The sequence below is a fragment of the Apis florea genome, unplaced genomic scaffold (genome assembly GCF_048593485.1).
Source record: "Apis florea isolate Af1SG1 unplaced genomic scaffold, ASM4859348v1 contig_2190_pilon, whole genome shotgun sequence".
Taxonomy (NCBI): Eukaryota; Metazoa; Arthropoda; class Insecta; order Hymenoptera; family Apidae; genus Apis; species Apis florea.
Window position 1 is genome coordinate 2,733,113 of NW_028256541.1, and position 21,841 is coordinate 2,754,953.

A 21,841-nucleotide genomic window follows, 5' to 3' on the forward strand; every position below is an offset into this window, starting at 1 on the left:
AAAAATAGAAGGAAAATTTTCTATCAATTTTAATTTTCAATTTTTTCAGCAATCTATCAAGAAAAAACTCATCAGAAAATGCACACAGGTATATGTTGTAGCGAAATCATTGAAAATTTCTTATCGAGAAAAGCATTGAAAAAAATCCTATCATATTTTTTGCGTATTATCAGACATCTTTTATTTCGCGATATCGTTTGCCTATAAAATGCTTCTTCTATGCGTTTTGCATTCTATTTCTTAGTGTGATATCAAGATGTTTCGATATATTGTAGTTATTTTTTTCTTCACCGAATCCTTCGGTAAGTAGAAGTAAAAGTGATTTTTTTATTTTTTCTATACGATTGTCGAAAAATATTATACACAATAAAGAATATTAATCAAAAATTTTACATTTTTTTGAATTTTCGTCGTTCAATTCTAATATTCAAAGTTCAATAACTTGGCGAAAAGAATCGTACGTTTTGAAGGATCATTACAAAAAGAAGATTTAAGATTTAAATTTTCTTGTAGATTCAGTCATGAAAATAATTTTTCAATGTTTTTCAAATTTTTATGAAGAAAAATATATCTTTTCTATTTGTTACATGATATAAAAATATCTGGAAAAATCGAATTCAGGATTATGAAAAATTTCACAATTTAAAATAAGATTGATTCGATATTTTATTTGAAATAAAATCATACGATATTTTTTTTACAAAATTATAATAATTTAAAATATCGATAATTTTTCATCGGATATTGATTCATTTATAAATAATTCTACTCCGATTTTTATTATAATTTGTTAATTTTAAAAGAAATGCGAGCTAATTAAAATTAAACATTGGATTGAAATTTTAAAAGTGCTTTGAAAAAATATCGGTATTTTCTTTATTTTATATTAATTTACTATCATAAACTTCATAACGAAAATACACTTTTTTTAATCTATGTAGAGATACATATAGTTGCTGTGTGTAACAAAAGAACGAAATAGAAAAGAATAAATTGATAAATTTTGAAATTTTAAAATTGTTTTTCTAAAACATTTTTATTTGGCGATTTTGAAACGATCGATCGATATTAAAAGACTCGTATCTTATTGTATTAATTTGATAGGTTACAGGTTATTTCCACCAGACCCTCAAATCGTCGGAGGAACCGAGGCCGAGATAAGTCAACATCCTTACCAGCTCAGTTTACAAACTACCGGCCACATTTGTGGTGCTTCAGTGCTCAGTTCTCAATGGGTCATCACTGCGGCTCATTGTGTGACGTAATAACAAATACGAAAAGTTAACAGTGTTAAGAAATTTGTGAATATCAGTGAATATTTATAATTTTGCATTACTTTACTGGTATATAGATCTTTTAATAACTCATATTAAAATTCATTATTCAAAATTATTATATATATTGTGAGAAGCAATGAGATCTTGTTTTAATATTATAATTTTATGAAATTCTATTTATATAAATTTTATTTTCGATATTTTGTAAAATCGAAATATTTACAAAAAAGAGAAAATTGAACAGAATTTTATAAAAGAATAACACAACATTGCTATCGCAAGTATTAAAATAATCCAGAATTCAAAGTTCTTTTATGAACATTTATTTGCATTCCGCACAAAGAAAATACTTTTGATAGTGTTAATTTTTATTCAGTATAATTTTTCTTTCTGACTATACAAATGACATCTGTAACTCAAATATGAGTCAAAAATGATTTTTAGTCGACGATTCGAGAATTAATAATCGATAATTATATTTCAAAATATTTTATTATAATTGTGACACGTTAAACTTTTATAATCATTTTTCAAATTCTCTTTCGAATAATTGAATCTCGTTAGATATCATATATATTGTCATCTAGGGATCGGAATGTTTATTGATTCACGATTATAATTATAAAAATTACCGCGATATTAAATTGGTCTTGTGGCTCGCATTCCATCCCGATTTCCATTATGTAATAATAATAAGATCGTTAAACACGATACGCATATTTATTATTAATGTGCATTTCGTGTATGAAGAAAATGTATATAGAAAATACTACAAATCATTGACATTTTGATTTGTTTCATCAATTACAGATCATCATCTGCTAATCGATACAGCCTACGAGCAGGTAGCAACTATAAAAACCAAGGCACTCGCTACACCGTAAAAAGGGTCATTGTACATCCTAAATATAATTCTAAAACTATTGACTACGATGTGGCTGTTTTAGAGGTATGTGAAAAATAAAGACATATGATAATATTATAATAGCAATATTAATATGTCTTTAATATTTATAATGTATTTATACGATATATTATATGATAATATAATATTTTTAAAATCTAATGTAATAATATAACTTTTTGTTTTAATTTTTAGTTTTAGAATTTATTATATTTATTTTTAAGAAATATTTTAAGATTTTACTGTTTGAGAGTTCTCAGATTTGTTTATTAATTTAAACGATATATTTTAAATATTTTTTCATGCTTAAAATGTATTTTAAGAAGTGAGGATCGCCGCATAATTCAGTGTTAATATTTAAATTTTAAATTATAATATGATATTCGAAAGGAAAATTAATTTAATATTATCCTTTTGTGTACTCTCATTAAAAAGAAAAGGCACATGATGATGTATAATATTCTACATTAATGTCGTGTATTAATATATGTAAAAATATATATATATATATAAATTTCCGAACATATCACAATTAAAAGTATTTGTTTGTGATTAAATTATGAAGACAATTATGAATGAAATTAGTTTAATAATGCATGTATGCATTGCTTATCTTAATATTTCTCTATTTATCGTTCATCTAGAGAAAAAATTAAAAATATCAATCATCCGATATTAATAATGCTGATAATTTATACGATAATTTATAATTATAATCTTATCTCTACAATGACATCAGTAATAAAATACAATATTTTAATGTTAAAAAATTTTTTCAATCATGTGCCATATATCACTTTAATTATATGAAAGAACGACAAAGAAGTTGAAGTTGAAATTAATGGAAATTTTGAAATTACGAAAATTCTGATCCAGATTAATGGTAGCATACAATTGAATTCAAATGTCCAACCTGTAAAACTCGCCACCTCAGAACCAAATGCTGGAACGATGGTGACCGTAACTGGCTGGGGCGCAATTAAGGTAAATGAGTCATTTTATCATTATTTTATTTTATCTCGAACATATCGAAAACAGATAAAACACATTTTTACTTGAAAAATTATTCACGATTTGTCAATCAGTTGAGAAATTTAATCGCAAATTTTAATCCCAAATTCCTTATTCCAGCTTTTAATTTACTTTCATACAACTTTATTACTCAATATTTAATTTATAATATGAAATATTTGTGAATTATATTGGAGTTACAATCCATTTTTTAATGAATGGACGTCGTATTTTTTATTTTAAAATTCAATAAAATTCATTTCTCAAAACTCATATACGATATCTATTACAGCAAGGTGGATCGACTTCGACACATTTGATGAAAGTATCGATTCCCATAGTAAGCAGATCTCAATGCCAAGCTGCTTACAAGAATTACAATACAATCACCGATAGGATGGTATGCGCCGGTTATACCGAAGGTGGAAAGGATTCTTGTCAAGGTGATTCTGGTGGTCCTATGGTGGCTAGAGGAACCCTCTACGGTATCGTGTCATGGGGCTATGGATGTGCTCAGCCAAAATATCCTGGCGTTTATACGAACGTGGCTAATCTTGTGTCTTGGATTAAGAGTAACACTGGTATATAAATATGATATATTATAATATTTTTATTCCGATATAATTGTAATATGTATAATAATTGTAATTATAATAAATAATTATAATTGCAAAGAAATAACGAATGTTTTACATTCAATGTAGCATTTTATTTGTAATCCTTCATCTCCTTTGTATCATTAAAAATGTGAAATATATTGTGAGTAAATATTATTCATGAAATTTTTATCAATTGTCAGTATTCAATTATTGACAATTATATTTGTATAAAAAAATAAGAAATGCTGGAATATTCATCAATTTATGAATAACATTAATAATCGTGTTTTAGATATTGCTTAACTTTCGCTGGCACATTTTTTCACACAACAAATATTATTCGGTGTAATTGCAGTTGTCAAGTTATAGAAATAATTTGTCATGATTATAAAGCAAAGACAATAGAGATAGTTTCGTAAAAGATGAATTCGATATTTTGACGACGGATTAACGATACGATATTTCTTTAATCGTGAACTGATTTTTACGTCTGGCTACATTTGATACCGCAATTTGATATACCGCAAACTTTCTCCAACAATTTATCCAGGTGAATAACTCAGATCGAAGTAACTATTACTTTGATTTGTTTCCACATTGAAATTCTTTGAAATATCGTTCTATCTTCTTACTTTATTAACTTTCAATTTCTAATATCATTTGTTAGAAAAGTATATCACGAATATTATTATAATGAAAAATGGAAAATTTATAAAATTATATTCGAGAAGTAATTTCGAAGATTCTTCGAAATAATATTGTGAATAAAACGAAAAAAAAAAAAAAATTGTTTTAATCAATTCTTTAATCCTCTATAATCTTCTAAATCTTTTAATTTAATTTAATCAAAATGAAAATAATGTGTGAAGATAATTAATCTTTGATGATAAAATTAAACAACTATAAATAACTGTCACATCATTTTAAAATTCTGCAATTTATAGCTTTTCTTCTATCTAATCTTCTTTTATCTTTAATTAAGAAGCAATATCAATATTTAAAACAATTTCAATGACACATAGATACACTATTTTTATAATATCTAATAATCTTTAATTTTTAATTTTAGTCAATTGACTAACTGAAAAGAAAACTTGAAAAGTATACCGAGAATGATCGAAGGCAGAGACGAATTACGTATACAAGAAATACGTTTTATCAAATACGCCGGATCGATTAGTTGCGAATTGCTTCAAATTGGACTATATGACTAATCTTGACACGATTGTTCCATTATTTCGGTCTCGATACGATATCGCTAATCGTAATCTCGTTTGAACTCGATGAAACCTTTTTTTTTTTTTAATCCGAAACTCCTGAAAATTCCCTTCTTTCTTTCTTTCTTTTTTTTTTTTCATCGAATTTATCGAGATACGTGAAATGAATTCCTTTGAAGTTCACGCGATGACACACCTTCGACAGTGGATAATGATCGATTGTGGTTATCAACGAAATATTTAGACTGTGCATAGGTATATATCGACAACTTTTGACCTGGTTCCACCTTCGATAATTCAACCAGTTAGTTGTTGATTCCCGTCGATCGATGTTGGAAATGGAAATTAAGAAAATATTACTTTTATTTTCCGTTTTTTTCGCGGATGGTAAGTTTTTTGTTGGTAATATTTGAAAGATTATTTTAAAATCGTATTATAATATTAGTTTCACGAAAAAAAAAAAATTATTTTGATTTGTGTGTGCAGTTCTCGCGTCCGAAAATTTGAAATACGTGAACATCACGGATTATCCTTATCACGTAAGTTGATGCATTGCAGAAATTTAAAGTTTATCGTTTATAAGAAATAAGAATTAAAATTAACAAGAAAAGATTGCATTATAAATCATATAAAAAAATTGGATTAATTTCATTATGCAAGCGAATCTATGATCATTCATAGAGAAATCTAAATATATTAATAGTTTTATTAGCAGAAATAAAAAATTAGAGAACAGATTTTTTTTATTATACAACAGAATATTGTTCTTTGGCTCGTAAATAAATCTATTCTAATGCATAGTTGAATTAATTCTAAATTAATATCTATCAATATCTAATTTTTTAACAATTAAACCATTTTCCAATCCTTAATTGCATCAATTTTACAATAAACGAAATCATCGCTGCGATCAACATTTAAGTGAGCATTTCTTCCATTCACCTAATCTACTAACTCGAAATTTCCGCAGAAAAACATTTATATCAATGAATTTCAATCCTTTTCAAAAAAAAAAAAAAAAATAAAAACATCGTAAGATCTATCATCTTTGCACAAAATGAAACGAAGCCAATGATTGAAATTACACTTTTAGAATATAGAATATTATGTAGGATATGAAGATTGTTATTCGTAATCGTTCAATTTTCTAAATATATATTTTTACACACGCTAAACTGAACACGCTATTTTTCTCGCGATTGTTCATCGTACGATATAGGTATCCATCGAGAAATATGGGGTACACACGTGCAGCGGAGCGTTGGTGCACGAATTGTGGGTAATAACCGCGGCGTCCTGCGTTTTTCAGTGAGTATCGGCTGCGAAATTCCGTGCAACTTCGTACAAATTGCGTATCCACGCGAACAACATGAATAACGAAACGTTGTAATTGCTTACAGGGCAGACCTGTCCACGGTAACCGTGCGAGTGCGCTCGTCCATGCTTTCAACCGATGGAGATCAATTGGAAGTGGGCAATATCGTTGTGCATCAGGATTTTGATAAATACGTTCTGCTCAATGATATCGCGCTAATCAAGGTACGAGATAGCTTTAAAATTTCGGATTTTTTTCGAATAGAATAGATTTTAAATTCAGACGATAGATAAGATTACAGGTAATTTAATTTGTAATTTGGGATATATAAAATAATTTTTTCTTGTAAAATATCGTTTGATTAAAAATTATTGATCTGATTTTGAGAAATTTTAGAAAAAAATTGGGAGACGTGTCCTAAGATTTCTGAATTTTCAGAAATCTAAATATTGTTTTTCAATTTATTTTCAATAATCGTATTTCAATGCATTTTAATATTCGTAGCAATCAAAAGTGTAATCAACCGAAAAATATATAAACGCTTTCGTATGATAAAAAAAAAAAAGAGAGAGTAAAAAAAGATATTAGCGAGATAGAAAAATTGAAAAAATGTGTGTTATTGAACAAATTGCTATTATTTTGATCGATAAATATTTCCATTCTGACTAAATATTTTCATGAAATATATCTTTTCATCAAAAATACATTTACAAAAGACTATTCCGAAAATTTTCTTATATTTCCATCTTTTTTTTTTTTTTATTCCGTTTGATCAATGTTCTTGGTAATTTTCAATTGAATAACTCTTTTACAAACAGATTGTATCGCTATCAAATGTATTAATAACTTGTTACAAAGAGGAATTCGCAAAAATGAAAGCTTTGGTGAACATGGGAAAAATTCAATAAACGTTCCGCCGATGATGTATCATTGGGGAGTTGAACTCGACGCGTATCGATAGCGTGCACGACGTTAATTCCCGAGATTATCGTTGAAATGTAAAAGATAAATTTTGCGGAAGAATTTATGTTCGTAAAAAACAAAAAAATATCATTTTGAACAAAATATTTGAAAGAAAATATTTCATTAAAATGTTCACTATATTCTTTTGTGAAACGCAGTTCAAGCTACCTGTACAATTTGGGGCCAAATTATTACCGATATCGCTTCCGGAAAAGGAAGACAAGAAGCTTAATGACGGAACGACGTGTTTCGTGACAGGCTGGAGAAACACTCTGGTAAGTTGAGATGTTTGCGATGTTAATAAAGTAAAATATTTATCTTAGCAAAAAATTAATTGCATTACTCGGAGATATTTCTAATTTTACGAATTTTATCATAATACGTACGACGTGTAATAATTTAATAGAATTAATGATCGAAGAATTGTTGTAACAATTAGATCGAATCATTCGATAATTAATTCAATCAAATGTTTATTCTATCGATTTATATTACAGCAAATGATTAAAATAGATATTTAATTTCCAATTAAATTGGATAATTTACGATCATTATTTATTATGTCATTAATTTCTTTGAATCGAAAATTATCGATTAATCGATCAAATTAAGAATTTTAATCATTGGACGATCATTATTCTTTTATATTGAACAAACGAAAATAAATGCTCGTATAAATGATGTAGTTGAATGCGATTGAAACGTGCTGCGTTTTCAACATTGTATCGCGATGCAAAATCGTAGAGAATGATCATTCGTTTTATTCGATGCTGATTATCTTTTCGTGTCATCGTACGATCATTAAAACGAAAACTCGTCCACTAAATATTCACTTTCATCTCGATATCTGATTCCATTTCCAACTTTGATACAATATCTATTGGCGAAAAATATACGTGTACACCTTTTCTGACGATCAATTTTCAATCATCGAATAAAGAAACGAGAACACACGTGAATTTCAATTTCGTTTACGCCCAGGCGATATTGAACGAATGATATTTCATGATTTTTTTCAAAAATAATAGATCAAACAATATTTATTTCGTAATAATAAAAATGTATAAAAATTCTTTGGTTGGTTTTTTTTTCAAAAATCAACGATAGAAAGAATTTTTTAAATAATACACAAATACCTATATCATACATATACATATAGTAACGTGTAATATCTATTGTTATTGTTGACCTCTTGTTATTGTTATTCAATAGCTGTTTTGTAAGTGAACTTACATGTATGTGAATATTGCAACATTTATAACATACAATAATCAGCTTATTAATTTTCATTATAAAATTTTCATGTTTAAATCATCATAATTTATGTATATTTTATTTTCAATTCTAAATATATGTTTCTATTATTAATTATTATATATCATGTTAATTTAATATTTCTTTTGAAATTTTAATTATATTATAATTATATTTTAATTATATTTATTATATTACGTTATAAATAAAAAACCATGGTATTTTATTTGTAATTATGAAAATAAATTTAGAATTTATTAAAATTTCTTTTGTCAATAATATATATATTTGTACAAAAAGATATTTATATGTTCACATTGTTTATATTTAATTCATATTTTATAGATTCTAGTTTTTTTCTTTTTTTTTTTTTTTTTTATAAGAAATTCTTTCTTTTTTTCAATGTTTAGTCACTTTTCTAAGTTATCTAATATTACTTGTCAGAGAATATCTTCTGAAATTATGCAAGTATCGCTTTGAAACAGCTTAAAACAAAACTTGTCTCTTGCAATAATTAACTTTCTGATCGATATGTAATACATAAATAGTCTTATCACGTCTTATAATTAGTATATGTCCATACGTCGCCATTATATTATGCCATTAAGAATATTAGACATAGTTAAAATTACGGATATACAAACGAACACAAGCTGAAAAAATTGCGAAGAACAATTTTTTATTGAATTTGATTTGTTGAATCATAAACTTCTTTGTGCTATTTACTACAATAGCACTTTTAATAGTAAAGAAAATTTGTTTTTTACAATTTAAACTATTAATCCTTCATATGTGTATCCTTCAAAATCTACTTTTTTTTTTATTCTACAATGAAATTGAATCATTGTTCATTCCAAACTAATTTGATTATTGTTATAGATTTTAAAAAAATACAAAAATATTCTAGGATAATAGATATATATCTACTAGAATATACAAAATTTTTCCAATAAATAAAAATTCGAATGGAAGAAATACAAATATAAAATTTCTGTTACCCTCAAACTGAACCAGTTTGGCTACTATTTCAAGTGTTGATATATAAATTTGATCGATATATTTTTCGAGAGATCGCAACTTGCTCAAACACGATTATTTTTCTATACAGAAAATACAGAGAATTTTCAATATAACACACAGAGATGAAATTTCTTTTTTACTTTTCGTTTTCAATAGTAATATTTATTCATATTCCATAGTAATATTTAAAATATTGAAATTTGAATTTGAAATTATCTTTCACGCAATAAATCTACATTAATCATCATCAAAATAATCATAAATTTTTCACCCCTTTTTTCACTTCGTATCATTTCTACGAGAGATCATTCGTCTTCCAATCAATTTTACGAATTTTCAATTATCAACGATTTCCAGGTCGGTCCAGTGGAACCTCAACTCACGGTGACAGCAGTGCCCCTCGTGAACCAGAGTACCTGCAGCTCGGCGATGCCCTGTTACGAGCCCGTGCTCCAGAGGATGCTCTGCGCCGGCAACATGACCCAGGGGGTAGAGACGTGTCAGGTAAGATAGAGAGTCGAGAATACGTGGCCTAGAACTATATAGGTCCAAAGGAAGAGACGTCTAGAGAGGATGGGATAGTTGCGTGGATTCGCGAGCCGCGACAACCCTGCGATACTTAAGCATCTTGAAGCGTCTGTTCAGAAGATCCCTCGACTTTCTCGTGCGCGACGCCACTCGACATCTGTGTCTGTGTGTCGATGACGTGCTTCTAGACTCTTATGTGTGTGTATGTGCCTGCACGTACGACCGTGTTCGTGTGTGTGTGTGTGTGTGTGGGTGCACGGATGCTTGGAAAGCATCGCAGTGTCAGGCACAACCGTTTCAGGGAACAATAGCCGAGTCCCCAAAAACGCGGCGCCAAACGCTGTGCGTATGGCATGTAAATGAGAAGTTCCGCGAGTTGAAGGCTGGTTTGGCAGGTCGGCCGGTAAGGAAGACGGATGACTCTGTTTTGGCGATCATTGTTTGCTGTGCAATTAGGGGATCGAACGGGGCGGCATGACTGCGTGGCATGGATGATCGAGTGGATGCTTTAGGGAAACTTGGGCTAATTGTTCGGTGAAGAGGATGGATTTTTTGTTAAGCGAATCGTGCAAGTTTATTTACACACCGACGATACTCATAAAAGATGGAGAGAAAGGTGTTGAATGATGCGTAGGATGGAGAATTATATATTCGAAGGTTTTCAAGTTCTGACGATGAGTTAAGAAGTTTGGTTAAGTAGTTTTAACACGGAAGAAGAGTTTTGGAAAGTTGTTGAAATGCAAATTACGCTTCGTCTGTTAAATTGCTGTTCCTTTTTTAACACATTGTGATGTATTATTGAAATTCAGAGGCAAGTAATATTTACGTATATACACGTATATCGGATAATTTATATCGTAAGTCACAGATTTTGAAAGAGATCGTGTCATCAAGATGGTGTTTATTTCACGATTAAAAATGATCGAAATAAAATCTGATGTAAAATTTAACGTTATTTGTTATAAAAGATCTTTTTTAAAAGATCACTTCGCTTATATCGTATATTCATATTAGATTGCATATTCACGAAATTATCATGAATATAAGTTTATTTATTAAATTTTTTTTTTTTAAAGATCACTTTACTTATCGTATATTCATATTAGAGAGATTGCATATTCATCAAATTATCATAAAAATGAAACTCTACGAGTAATGTTACGAATACAGGTGGCACAACAAAGCTTAATTTATTCTCCAATTTATATTTCATACATATTCGTTCAATATCAAAACACTGAAATTTCTTGGACATTTCCATTGAGATTATTTATCGCTCATTAACACGCATTTGTTTGATCCTTCGATTCGATTTCGTTTTGCCAAAAATTTCCCTCTTTATTTTCAACACTTTTCGACGATGCGTCGGTATAATATAAATTTCAATTGCCACACACTGTAGAAACGTACAAAAGTAAATTGATGTCTCATTATTGCCATTCTGATTGCCTTTTGCCGCGCTTCTACGCTCGTATAATTAAGCGGCAATTCGACGTCTGTCAAGGCGTATACGCGACTAATTTAAGCGTCGATTGAATCAAGCCGTTGATTAATGAAACGCACTCAATTTTAACGAGGTTTGAACCGAGCTTAAAGATAATGTTGGACAGATAAATCCAGGGATCGCTTTTGAACGATTCGGATAGAATTCGAAAAGGTTGGATAAGCCGGATGATCGAGATTGGAAATTTATAGAATTGCTAATTAGCGGGTGAAATGGCAAATTCACTGTATGCACAAGCTGTAAGATAAATAATTTTAGGGATTCGTTTCGGATTCGTGGTTTTGAAAATCTTTGAAGCGTGTGATTAATATGTATGCCATATTTTGTTGATATTTCATCATATTAGCATTAATACTGTTTGTTTGGTTTTTCAATTATGATAATCAAGCAAAAGTAAGTTATTCTTATTATCACGTTATTTCACAAACTTGTGTTTCATATAAATTTATATCTTATTTATTTAATATAAAAAAAAAACGTTTTTAATAAAATATTTAATAATTTGGATGTTTTGCATAATACGATGTATTATTTTTATCCTTGGATATAACATATGGAGATCATTTGAAGGCTACGTTCGTTGTTTTTTTCAATGTAAAAAAATGTGGTATACTTTGTAAAAAATTACGAAACAATTTATAATCAAAAATTATTAAAACGTTATTTAATTATCTTCTATTTCTTTCTCGACATATTCTATAAAAAAAATATATATATTGGACGAAAATATAAGTCGAAGAATGCATTTACTCTTATGTATTAAAAAATACATAACTTTGTTTGATAAATCAAAATTGATCTTTGTAAGATCTTTATGCATTTATGTATGAAAAAATGATTATGTCATATTCTTTATAAAAATCATTGTTTGAAATATTTTTTAATATTTCCAAAATCAAAAAAGATATTTTCCAGGTGATGAAGTTACGTGGAATATCCGGTATATCTATGTAATTTTTCATAATGTAAGTAATATATTATAAGGAATTTGTGAGATATTTCTTTGTCGAAATAGATTATTCTTGACACAGTACACGGAAACAAGAAATTTATTTCGAACATTTTGAATAGACGCCACAATATTTTACGAATGGTAAATCAACAGAAACGATATCTTGAATGTTTAACATAAAAAAGATATGTTCTGAAATAGATATGATGTGAACAATTTTTCTAAATCCATCTGTTTCTGAAACATTTCGTAAAATATGTTTTCAATCTTTTTCTTTGAGAACTATCTTCACCCTTTAGACGAGGATGAACGATTTTCGATAAAAAAGATAAGTAAATATTTCTTCAAATTTTCAATTTCTAAGATGCATTATCTCAAGATACTCAAAACATTCTAAAAACATTCTATTTCTAATTTTTAAAAATTCCAATCAAAAATATTGAAAAATAAAAATTCTTTTCCATTCCTTTACTTTCCTCGTAATTCCTGAAATTCCAAAGGAATTGGCAAAGATTTTCGAGGATATCCAATTAATCAATAAATGCAATTGACAACACGATAAACACGACCATCAATGCCGATATTTGAAATTCATCCCATTTTTTGACAGAATCGTCGCGCTAAGCACAAAAGATGCGTTCGCGTATATAAGCAACGCTTGAATACGGTCGGTTGAATGGGAACTGAACATTATTCACCGAGTATAATAGAAAATTGTCATAAAGTACCAAGATTTTTATACGCTCCATCGTTATAACAATAATAATAAAATTCGTTGGGATCGTACAAAGAGCGATATCTTTCGGTCGGCTCTCTACAACTGCCAATCGATTCCATATCCTTTTCTTCTTTCTTTTTCTTTTTTTATCTCTTTCTCTCTTTCTTTTCCCTCCCTTTCTCTCGTTCTTTCTACGACAACACTTCACTAAACGTACAATTTCATCAAGATTATATAATTTGTCTTGAAAACAGATAGACAATTTTTGAAATATTTGGTTTTTTGAACGCGAACACGATTTAAACGGAACAAACTAATTGGACTTTTTGATTCGTTTTTCGATGACTGTTTTTTCGCTCCTTGTTTCGCAGGTTATTGACGAATGCTGTATGTACAGACAGATGGTAATGATAGATTTTCCAATTCAGAAACGATTCAGTATCATTATTTATGAGTTAAAGAGCAATTGTTTTATTTTCATTCTTTGGCAATTTTTCATTTTCTATTTGAAACACCTTTTTGTCATATTATACACCATTTTCAAGTAAAATTTTATTACTATTTGCATTTGTTCATCGATAGAATAGTAATAAGTTACCCGATTAATCGAATTCGTTTTTACAAATATATATATATGTGCACATTATATAAAATTCTATTATTCCATTTATATAATTTCCGTCATATTATCAACATTTTTTATCTTATGATATTTTTTATTGCATAAAAAAATCTTTCCTTCATAAAAAACAAAAATCTCATTAACCCGATAAACATTTCCGCTAAATGATAATACATACAAGTTTCATTTTAACCACGCCAGAATATATTTCCTTATAATATAATAACCAATCCAATAATTAGTTTGTGCTCTATGAATATTTAAATCGTACGAAACTCAGAGGTGGATAAAATCATAAAAGTGTACACGAGGAAGCAAAAGAACGAGAGAGACGAATAGACGCGTAGAACGCGCGAGAAAGAGATAGGGCAGAGTACAAGTAATCACTGAAACTGTCAACCCTTGTCTGCTTGCAGGGTGATCCAGGTGCTCCGCTGATGGAAGGGCAGACTCTGATTGGCGTTCTATCCTATGGATTAGGGTGTAAAACTATGATACATCCGGGCGTATACACTCGTGTCAGCAGTTACCTAGCGTGGATCTCGGCAAATTCCGGTATCCACTATATATAAGATGATATTCGCGAAACGCTACAATGTCAACATTGCTTTACCAGAAACACGTGGTATGATCAAAGCCTCTTATAGTTTTAAAGGGGTGAAGGATGTGAGATGAAATTTTTTCTTGTTTCCATCTCGTCATTGTAAATCTGAAATTGAGATTGACTAAGCTCTTCTTCCTTAACTGCAATATCATCATCGTACATTTGCATTGTGGAGTCAGAAAATAGTCTGAGGAAAATAGTGGTTAAAAATGGTATTTTTTTCTTTTTTAATAATAATTTTAACATTAGAAAAATGAAGAAATAAAAATTCTATTCTATTCGCATTGTATTGTACCAGTGTGAGACAAGGATTTATTTTTTTTTATTATCCAAATAATATGATACAATTGAATTCCCATTATTATATCTCGAAATTCCGATGATCACACTTTTTCTGGCACTTCTTTGTATTAAATTTAATTAAATTGTTCATACTATTTGCAATAAAAAGTGAATTTGTTTTCAATCATTCTGGTAAAAAAAAATTGCAATTGAATTTTGAAATAAAAATTAACTTTAGTTCTGATCTCAGATACACAAATATCAAAGCGTTGTCACTCTGTAAATGTGACCGTTACAAAAGAGTTTCATGAAAATGTATACTACACTTCCTCTCTTTCTTCATGAATGATTCTTTTCCTATCCCCATTTTATACAAATGTACGGTTTCATTTCGTTGAACGGAATACGAGTTTCGAAGTTGCCAGTGAAAGGGGAAATTTTGAGAAATTTCTCCATCTTTCATGCATTTTCGTTTCATTGAGCCCGAATATATCTGTACGCAATAGAAGAGGAATAATTTCGTTCGAATTTTAAGCGAAATGTAGTATCTATTTTTTTCTTTTTTTTTTTTTCTCGAAAGCGCGATAAATTACCGACATCTGTTACACGAGCTATTTATAAATCGCGAATTAAAGCTGGGAAATATCTATCGATCGTCGAGCAAACTAATTAGCGGTTTTCATCGAGTACCTTGTAACGAACACCAAAGTTCCATAAAACGGAGAAATGGTCCACCTGTTCGTTGTTTTCACGTTCTAGCAACTCGTTCATTATCAAACTGATAGTATTTTCATGCTGATCAGAACTAAAGTATGCACAAAATAGGGGATACTTTCAATGAGAGACAATCGATTTCAATTATAGATACGTATATGAAATTTATAAATAAACTCAAAATATCTTTGTTCTTCGGATTATTTTAAATAAAAAAATTTGAAAGTTATTTTTTGCAAATAATTTTTACTCCAAATGTAACATTAATGTTAACGATGATAATAAGTTGCTCTTGAAAATTTTACTTTCAAATATACGAAATAAATGTATTAATAATATGTATTTTATTCCCTGTCTCAACTTCAAAATTTTTCTCATGATTCATTTCTTTCACGAAAGAGAATTTCAAACGTGAAAATTCGAAGATTATAACAGCATTATTATTTTTTCTCTTGTACAAAAACTCGTACAAATCAAGTCGTATTAACGATTATATGTAAAAAATTGAAGAAGAGTTTAAATAATTGATTCGTGAAAACGACCATTTACCGTCGAGCAATTTGTGATTCGTGGTGATATAATTACGTGGTACAAAAATATAATATAATATTTCAATGTGTCGAGGTCACATCCCGCCATAGCGAAAAACCAACCACGATCCCGGGGGTTTTTCGTGAAACCCGAGCAACTCTCTTCGCAAACAAAGAAGATGACGAGAGTAAAGTAACGAGGCGAAATGTTTGCAGGAAAAATTTCCGAGTTCGTAGCTGGTTCAATAACGTTTCGTGCTCGCGCATAGGATAAACACAAAACGCTCACAGACCAGTTTTCTCAGTAATCCAACTTCGGAGAACTGTCACACGCGTGTAAACGCCTGGATAAGATGGCCGCGCGCAACCGAATCCCCACGAAACAATTCCGATCAGTTTGTCATGTTGCACCAATGGACCGCCGCTGTCCCCCTGAAATCATACGATTTTATCGAGAAGCAAATGAAAATTGTTTAATGCTATTTTTTTTTTTTTTAAGAGGAGGAAAAAGTGATATCCAGTTTTATCTTTCCATCTACACGATCTCGAATCGTAATCGAATTAAATTACACTGATGATTATTTGCAAGAAGGTATCTCTCATCATCTTGATGACTTAATAATATGATATCGATATTATCATCTTGAGTTATAAAAATTTTAATATCGTCGTTTATTGAGAAATCAAAATTTTAAACATTAATTTCTTATCATTCAATCATTAAGGTTTAGGTTAATCGTCAGATTAGTTTTAATTAGATTTATTGATATTGATAGCCTCACGGATTAAGAAAATTAATCCAAACTTAATGTATATTTAAGTGAGTTAAAGTTAAATGAGCTTTTATTTAATTTCGATTTTAGGTGAAATTAAACTTAAAGAATTAACATAAATTAATTAATATGGAACAAAAGTGTATTTAATTTCTTTATTTATTTAGTTTCGTGGTTTATATTATCTAACCTAATCTATCTAAATTGTTTTTGTTAATAACTTTTTAATAAACAACGATCACTAAGTAAAATCTTCACAATATCATTCAATATATTGATCTTGAAAACACATTAAAAAGTCATCGAAATTGGATAGTGATATCTTTTTGTAAATATTTATATCTTTATATTAATTATTTTCTGAGGTTATTATAATAGAATTTTTTATTTCTTGCGAATTTTATATAAGTGGAATATTCAAATGATAAAATATGAACGTTGACGTTAATCTAATTGCTGAAGTCTCGTTTTAATGATCTCTTCGTTATTTCAGTTCTTTATTAATTATTTCTTAATTATTTTTATCAAGGTCGATTAAAATAGAACATCTATATATGTTGAGATTCTACATTGCTTAATCATACAGTGCTTGAGTTTTTAATAAAACCTTTGCTTCTTCTTACTTGTATATTAAAAAATATAAATTCGAATTAAAATTAAATCTTAAATTACTGTAGATTAAAATTAAATTTGACATTATGTAAAAAATTAAGTACATATATACATACTTTTATAGTTACCATTTACTTTTTTCTATTGATTTTTTCTTTATCTACTCATTTACTTCTCTTTATTATCAATTTATCTCTTTCATTTTGGATCGATCGATTAAATTTCTAATTACCCAATACATTTATCTAATTTTATCGAAAATCCAGAGACAAAACATTATCGATCTAATCGTGATATTAAAAAGTAATTAATGTTCCACGTGCCGAGAGATGATTAACGATACGCTACGATTACCTGACACGAATCCTTGCCACCGACATTCACGTAACCGGCGCAAATCATCCTCGGTGTGATCCTTCTGTTCATGTACAATCGAGAACATTGGACGTTAGAAACGAGTGGTATTTGGACTTTGCGTAATTTTGTCGATAATGGACCGTTGCTTCTCAAAGCTCCCCAACCTGTAACCACCGCCTTGCTACCAGCCATGTAATGATCGGCTATCGGCGCCAATAAAATTGGTTCTACTCGCGAATTGTACACCAATGGCTTTCTTAACTGAAATTGTAGTTGGTTGGTTTATGAACAGTGTTAATTGTCGAATTTAATTCACTTTAAATTTATTCCATTGATGAAATTATATTTCACGATTAATTGATATTCTCAGCATTGCTACTTCGTTTAAATTAGTGATACACTGTGTGTATTTTTTGATTTTTGATAGAGTACGCTATAAAAATTATTTTTTTTTTACATTAGATTCTATACTTTATTTTTATAATATCATTTTTGTAATTATATATAAGACACGAATAATTCAATTAATCGCAAATTGAATGTGTTATGATAAATTTAATTGATGTACAAACTATTTTTTGTAACCATTGTACCTTAATTATATAAATAAAAGAAGATGAGAACGTTTTAAAAAATAATACATAGTATTGAAAAATTATCGAAGGAAAATAAAAAAACATCAAATTACAAAAACAACGATACAATTTCATGATCTATCTTTCCATCTAAAAATCTATAAAATAAACGCGAAAATAAAAAATGAAAAATATGTTCAGGCAAATAATACTCACTTTAATCAAAGCAATGTCAAAATCCGAGCTTTTTCTCTCATACCTCTCATGAATGATAATTTCTGCCGCGTTGATTACTGTGGCATTGGTGTCGGTGAGGTCGGAAGTACCTACCTTGATCGAAACGGATCGAACAAAGAAGCTGAAATCATCGAAGGAATGCTCATTAAGGAGGGTCTTGTGCGAATAGTGCTCGAGCACCATGACGAGATCGATGGTGCTTGTTAACGAAATTGAGAACAAAAGAGTGCATACCTCTGGACACAGTGTGCAGCTGTGACGATCCATAGCTCGCTAATGATAGAGCCACCGCATACGTGACGATTGTGAAATCGAAGGGATACCTATAAATTTTAGCAAGCGTGTATCAATTTTGCGGATGATCGGTCTGGAAATGGCTGTGAAACTCACTCATGGAGAAATATGCACGAGGAACTCAGGTAATATTAATATTTTTCCAATCCTCGATCCTGATCAGGAAATTATATCTGTATTTACATTGGGTTGCTTTTTTTTTTTTTTTGAAATCATCTAAATTTCTGGGATTTCAAAAAGATTCGAATAAAATTTCAATTGGATTAATAAATTTTAATAATCTTGCAATTATATATAACTTCTTCGTTATTCTTACTAGAATATTTTTGCAAGTTTTTTTGTAAATATGAAACAGCAAGTCGATAAATTTTTCTAGAGTTTTTGAAAAATATTAATATACGATTCGATAGGTCAAAAGAATAAAATGGGAAGCAATTTAAAATTGAGATTTATTTGAAGAATTCTTTCATCAATAATGTTTTGCATATATAATTTTTTAGAAAAAGAAAGAAATATTTAAATATGAAGTTTTGCTGTTGAGAAAAAACTTTGAAAATTCATCACATATATATACTTGCTATATTTTTATTCTTTTATATTTTCTGTCAATATTGTCTTTTTATCTATAGATTACCATTATTATTACCATTATTATATTATCAATATAATTATTGCACATATGTAGATATAAGATCGTTTAATTTGATTTACTAAAATTTATTCTTTATTTTTACCACCCTAATTGGAATATTTTGTATATAAAATTTAATTTCTCAAGTAATGCTAACTAAGAAAAAAAAAAATGTGTGCAGAAAATATATTGAAGAGAGAAATTTAAGATGGATTTGAGATAATGCGAAAAAGAAACGAGAGAAAGAGATTGATAGATCTTTTTCTTTGGCCAAGGAACGTAAACTGAACGGAAACTTTGGTCGATCGTTGTACACGAGAGTACATCGGTTTTTAATGACTTGTTTTGGCGCGAGCCGCGAAAGAAACGTTTCTACTCGACAGATTTTCACCAATTAATCTTGGCCAATTGTGAAAACGATCATTTAGAATACTTACCTGGTACGGATGTTCATCGATACTCGCTGGCTGCCCTCCAACAATACGACCCTCGTCAACTGGAAAAAAAACCAATAGTTGAATTTGCGTTTCCATCTGTATGCTCGTTGAAAAAATTACTAATTAAATTGTGACGTCGTTCGATGAATTTCGACGGAATTTAAGAACCTTCTTTTTTAAATCGAGAACTTATTGAACAATCGAGAAAGAGAAAATTGCACTCTGATGAAAATATCCAATACTTGGCTTGGCTTTAACAAGTCAAAAATTGAGCGAATAAGAATTCAGAAAGTAATATTTTAGCGGAAAAATATCAATATATTAGTTGTAAATAAAAAATTTATTTATTATTTAGCTCATAATCGCAAAATACGATTTCATTAAAAAAAAAGAATAAATATAAAGAGTTTTTTTTAAAGATAAATACTATATTAATATATTATCACGTTGCAATATTTAAAATAATTTACTAATTTTTTTCATTTAAAATAATATTTTACTTAAAAAAATTAGGATAATCTACATTTTTTTTAACAAGAAAAGGAAATATATTTAATGAAAAAGAAACTGTATAATTCATATTAGCATCAACAAATTTACAAATTATTTAAAGTATCGAAAAAATTACGGATATACTAAACTTGTACCTCTTTTCATTTACCTCTAACTTGTTTTCTAAGTACAAGCAAAAAGAGCATGAACACGCGACAAGTTAAAAATTTAATAATATTTTCCGCCTCAAATATTTCAAGCGTTCAAAGTGTTCTCGTTGAATTATTTCGCTGTACGGAGACCAATCGTGAATACTTACGATCCGTGGTGAAAAAAATTTGCGAGAGCGCGAGTGGAACGAGCTGCAACAACAGTAACGGCGTATACATGGCGGGAACTTGGCCAAAGAACTACCTGGCCGCCATCGGGCTCGCCCTTCTTTTATTTCGATATTCGGGTTAATTGTCGTTCGTATCAATTTAACCGAATATGAAAAAAATTTCCGAAAGTTTCGAATTGTTGACCTAGATTTCCCATCGATTACACAAAAGCGGCAAGACTAAAATAAAAATTCAACGCCATTAATATCATTCTTTTCGATACGAACCAATTAAGCGAAATTTCTTAATGGTTCCTTCGAGATTTTTGTAAGAAGCAAGAAACGTATGTCTCATCGAGAAGAAACAAAAAGGTTTCACGATATTTTAATAGATTTATTGATCATGTAAAATTAATAATTTTTGTGACGAAGTGTGATGATTTTGTTTCTCATTTTACCATGGCTTCTTTGTTAATTGAAAGCTGAGATTAATCTATTTTTTATATAAAACGTTATTAATATCGAAACATTCGTTCGATATATATATGGGAAATAAAAATTGGTATTAAGAGTAATTTTAAAAGTATAATTTTAAATAATTCTCGAAACCTTTTAATCTATCAACGATCAGTTGATAATTGATAATAAACATAACTGTTTTATTCGAGACACGTTTCTTAAATCTTAAACATTTTAAAATTAAGTTATAAAGTTCTAAGAAATATATAATTGTATACTATTACCATGCTAAAAAGGAAATATTTCTAGATATTAAATTAGTTTCGATGGATTTCATTTTATCAAATTTAATCATTATTTATAAAACGAAATTGTACTTACTTCATTTTTTCTTTACTACACCCTCAATATAGTTAATGCCTTTTCCAGACATAAATATATATCCATCAGGTCCAACTGACTCTCATGCCACGAGTAACAACAGCAATTCAACTCTCGTTTAAGAATCTTGCCTTCTAAAAACTGGTTCGTAGGATTGAAAAGAAAATTCAAAATACAAATAACGTATCGAATAATCATTAGGCAAGTTCGACGTGCACACGATATAGAAACTGGTGAATCGACAGGCAACGACAGACTGC

General features: G+C 29.0%; 3 protein-coding genes across 3 annotated transcripts; 2 read left to right on the top strand and 1 right to left on the bottom strand.

The window, feature by feature from the left end:
• Positions 1 to 231: 231 nt before the first annotated feature.
• LOC100868941 (trypsin-1) lies at positions 232 to 3,870 on the top strand. Its single transcript, XM_086915847.1, has 5 exons — positions 232 to 302; positions 1,105 to 1,261; positions 2,088 to 2,226; positions 3,058 to 3,165; positions 3,485 to 3,870. Exons 1-5 carry the CDS (start codon positions 257 to 259, stop codon positions 3,779 to 3,781), a joined length of 747 nt encoding a protein of 248 aa, XP_086771973.1. The 5' UTR covers positions 232 to 256; the 3' UTR covers positions 3,782 to 3,870.
• A 1,467-nt stretch (positions 3,871 to 5,337) lies between these two features.
• On the top strand, positions 5,338 to 14,456 carry LOC100871918 (trypsin-1-like). The gene is made up of 7 exons (XM_012495482.3): positions 5,338 to 5,395; positions 5,495 to 5,547; positions 6,228 to 6,316; positions 6,409 to 6,547; positions 7,445 to 7,561; positions 9,918 to 10,064; positions 14,301 to 14,456. The coding sequence occupies exons 1-7, from the start codon at positions 5,338 to 5,340 to the stop codon at positions 14,454 to 14,456; spliced, it is 759 nt and encodes a 252-aa protein (XP_012350936.2).
• Positions 14,457 to 16,081: 1,625 nt separating this feature from the next.
• Positions 16,082 to 20,811, bottom strand: LOC100869057 (trypsin-7). The gene is made up of 6 exons (XM_003689704.4): positions 20,742 to 20,811; positions 19,931 to 19,989; positions 18,803 to 18,891; positions 18,548 to 18,689; positions 17,754 to 18,017; positions 16,082 to 16,446 (listed from the first exon to the last, which is right to left on the bottom strand). Exons 1-6 carry the CDS (start codon positions 20,809 to 20,811, stop codon positions 16,300 to 16,302), a joined length of 771 nt encoding a protein of 256 aa, XP_003689752.2. The 3' UTR covers positions 16,082 to 16,299.
• Between the last annotated feature and the right edge of the window lie 1,030 nt (positions 20,812 to 21,841).